Source organism: Zeus faber (assembly GCF_960531495.2).
Source record: "Zeus faber genome assembly, chromosome: 3".
Classification (NCBI taxonomy): Eukaryota; Metazoa; Chordata; class Actinopteri; order Zeiformes; family Zeidae; genus Zeus; species Zeus faber.
The window spans coordinates 33835356-33839547 of record NC_137190.1 but is presented as its reverse complement, the minus strand read 5'-3'; the positions used below and the strand labels follow the sequence as shown (position 1 = coordinate 33839547).

The 4192-nt window shown below is 41.3% G+C and overlaps 1 protein-coding gene across 1 annotated transcript; it reads left to right on the top strand.

The window, feature by feature from the left end:
• Positions 1-1753: 1753 nt before the first annotated feature.
• On the top strand, positions 1754-3099 carry LOC307228165 (BTB/POZ domain-containing protein KCTD12-like). Its single transcript, XM_079997725.1, has one exon. It carries the CDS (start codon positions 1779-1781, stop codon positions 2526-2528), a length of 750 nt encoding a protein of 249 aa, XP_079853851.1. The 5' UTR covers positions 1754-1778; the 3' UTR covers positions 2529-3099.
• Positions 3100-4192: the final 1093 nt, after the last annotated feature.

Sequence of the window (4192 nt, the reverse complement as noted above, 5' to 3'; positions counted from 1 at the left end):
CTATCACAGGAAGAGGCCATGTGCCGAATTGCTGTTCCAATGTTCCTGCACTTAATTTATTATGTTTGGTCGATACATGCTGCCGTTTGATGTTTCTATTTTCATGTTTTTGGAGGTACATGTTTCTATGTTATGGTGGGTAGAATCACTATCTCTTGGACAAGTAACGATGATTAGTTGTTTATAGACCAAAACATAGTAAGATCCTTCTTCAAAGAGAGTGATTGGTGGTGGTTCTGTATAACAAAAAACTGTGCTCTTGTCATCCCACAGGTCGTCCACAGGACAGAGTTGTTGCAAGTAGTTCTTGATGATTTAAGAAGGATTAGAAAGTGCCATCGCAGGTTTAGAAGTTGAACTCCACTTGCAGACTAACTCTGTCCTAGATGCAATGGCATACAAATACTCAGTGTTGTACACCCAGCATGCTGACAGCACAGGTTAAAAAAAACCCAAAGAAAAATAAACAAACACACATAACACATTAAAGTATTTTCAGTCTTATAGTATAAAGGGAATTTCCTTTGTTTAATAGTCAGTGGTTTTTCCAAGAAGCCCCTCCAATAAGACTTTGATGAAAAGATTAAAGTAGTTTGTTATATATTATAAGATATTATGTATTAATAATAGTAACAATAAATATAGCTTCACGCAGAAATACGCAGGGTCCAGGATAGTCGGCCCTTAGTTAAAGTTCAATGAACTGATGGGCTATGGCTTTCTGTTCTGGTGTGTTTTGTGACTGCTGAAGTTCATTCGTCCCGGCCTGGTAACAGTGTAACTCCATGATCGGGCAGTGTTTGCGGTTGTGTGTGGGTTTCTTACATCACAATTTACTGTCATAACTTATCTTAAGTAGGGCTGCATGATTATGGCTGAAATGATAATCGGGATTATTAAGGTCAATATTCAGAGCATGATTATATATCACGATTATAAACCATTTTGGGGAACATAATTATTTTATTGCACTTTGTCAATCAACTGAAAACGTAATGTTTTTTTATAAACTTATAAATAAAAAAATACTTAGGTAAGTGGTTTAACTGAATTCAGTTGTAGAGGGTATATAATGAAATAAATTGTGTGTAGTGGGGTACACATTTTTGTTGTAATTGTAACAAAAATTCGAGGCATCTGGAAGGGAACCCAAAAACACAATATATTTTGAAAATATTTCAAAAGACATACACAATAAATACATGTTTCTTGTATTATGTCATTTCTATGTAATATTTATGATCTTTAATATGCTGCGCTTTGTTTAATCCAATTGTGTTCTGGTAAAATGTCAAACATAATACAATTTAATAGTAATTAAGTAGGTAAATAATAAAAATAATATATAATGTAATAATAATAACACATAGGACTATATACACACACATATATATATATATATATACACACACACACACACACACACACACAAACACACAATATAGTGTACATATATCAGGTGTTTGCTGAATTTGACAAATCATTTTTTGCTTTATTTGTTCAGGAATTGTAGTGTGGTTGTTTCAAATTTGCACTTTTTATCAGGAAAATAAATGTTTAACATTTGAAAAGCCTACCACTCCCACTACTACAACTTTGAGAAAAGTTGGTGATTTCCATGGCAAATCATCAGGCGGCGGTGTAAGAGTTAAGGACTCAGTTGCCCAACATAATGCTCAGTCCTACACTCCTCCCTCCTAACCCCAGCGATAAAAACAACTACTACCAGCAGTGGACCTGCCCTCCACCCATCCACCCATCCCTCCATCCATCCACCCATGGCGCAGAGCGACAGTCACTGCTCCTCCTTCCCGGAGATCGTGGAGCTGAACGTGGGCGGCCAGGTGTTCGCCACCAGACTGAGCACCCTGCGCGCCGCCCCGCAGCACTCCCTGCTGTGGACCACCTTCGCGGGGGATGCCCCGCGCCGGGACGTGCCGCGGGACCGCAAGGGCCGCTTCTTCTTCGACCGGGACGGCTCGCTCTTCCGCTACATCCTGGACTACCTGCGGGACTCGAACCTGGTGCTGCCCGAGCTGCTCGGGGAGCGGAGGAGGCTGCAGAAGGAGGCGGATTTCTTCCTGTTGCACGACCTGTCCAAGCGCCTGGGGCCCCCAGGGCGCGGCCCCGAGGAGACCCAGGGGGGCCCGGCGGGGCCCCCGTGCTCCTCCGGGTACATCACCATCGGCTACCGGGGCACCTACACGATCGGCCGGGACATCCAGACGGACGCCAAGTTCCGCCGGGTGGCGCGGATCACCGTGTGCAGCAAGATCTCGCTGGCCAAGGAGGTGTTCGGGGACACGCTGAACGAGAGCCGCGACCCGGACAGGACGCCGGATAAGTACACGGCGCGGTACTACCTGAAGTACAACTTCCTGGAGCAGGCGTTCGACCGCCTGGCGGAGGCGCGCTTCCACATGGTGGCCTGCAGCTCCACGGGCACCTGCGCCTACACCAGCATCGACCCGAACGAGGACAAGATCTGGACCAGCTACACGGAGTACGTGTTCTCTAGAAGCACATGAACTCTGGTTGATTGGTTGGTTGGTTCACTGATTGAGTGTCTGAAGTATACAAACGACCATTCAAACGTGTGGAACACTTTTGTTTTGCGTGGGCCAATTATCTTATAAAGGGCTACACACTGACCTGAAAATAGTGGATCATCGGCTCCGCTCCTCTAGAATATTGCTCTATATTTTTCTTAAGGTTTTCTCAACCTAAAATGTATTCTTGATTTCGCCATTTTCAAGTTGAAGAAATCTAAAAATGAAGGTTTTCACGAATTAAAAAGTGGAACCAATGAGTATTTATTTTTTATGGTTTTGCCATATTGACATGAAGGGTTAAGTCGTCAGGACACCGAAGATGGGATGCAAAGTCACATTCGACAGATTGAATCGTGTATTTGGCCAAGATTGATGAAAAATAATGTTGTTGTTTTTTCAGATTTTCTTACTTTCGAATCAACTATTTGAATCCTTCCCTTCTTGTTAGTGCATTTATACTCATTTATACTCGTTTATACGTGTGCTTGTGTTACAGTTTTTTGGGGACGTGGTCCATTCTTCAATAAAGGCAAATGTTAGATTGTTACCACCGGTGTGACGGTTATCCATCTTACTTCTTTTTACCCTTGAAATAATGAATTCTTCTGATGAAATATTTGAGCGTTTAGATTGTTACAGAGTCAATTACATAACAGAAGTCGCATAACTTTGACTTTAAGTCTCTAATGATTGTGTTACTCAGGTTCTAATTTCAAATTGTGGATTTATAAATACCCAGGACTGCTGCTTTGTCTCGTCACAGGAACCCCAGCATTTGAAAGATTACTTGCTCTCGGTCTCTTCAAACAGTATGAGCTCCCATGTATCTGATTGTGGTATTTTTCAGCCCGTGGTCTGGTGACAGTAACATGAGTCTGGAAGGGGAGATAATAAGGAAGGAACTATAGCGGACCTTCCTCTCCTCTGCTAAGAGCTATGTGGAGGCTACACTCAGTGCACAGAAGCTACATTGTGAGACAGAAATAATTTGCCAGAGTGTCTGAGTGTCAGGCCTTGCTGTCTTAGGGCATTTGAGAGAGAGAGAGAGAGAGAGAGAGAGAGAGAGAGAGCCAATTGGAACACAGATGAAGAAGAGGAATCGCTTCTTTTGCCAAGTAATCTTGATACACAAAAGTTGTTATATACACTATACAGTGTATATATATATATATATATATATATATATAGTACAGACAGGAAATAAGCAGACCTTTGCATGAGATTCACCCAATCTAACTATTTAGCATTTGTATATACTGTACATATATATAGTTTCCATTTCATAGCTCAGAATTGCCTTCGCTTTTATAGTGAGTGATCCATAATCAAATGAGTTCACTCATATAACACTTACTATTTATAACTTATACCATTATCGCTTTTAGAGTGAGTTTGTCCATATTCAAATAAGCCAACTCATATATTGCTTATTTTTACTTATAACTGAATTTACTTCTCCCATTGCTTTTTCTGTGATATAAAAGTGATATAAGAAATACACTTCTGACTTTGAAAATAGAGGTATTTGTGTGCAATAATGTGAAATAAAATTAACAAAATGGGTTCTCTGCTTCTCAGATAGGCAATGGCCATCTCACAGTAATATTTACCTCTTACCATCTTTACCACTACCGAGAGCC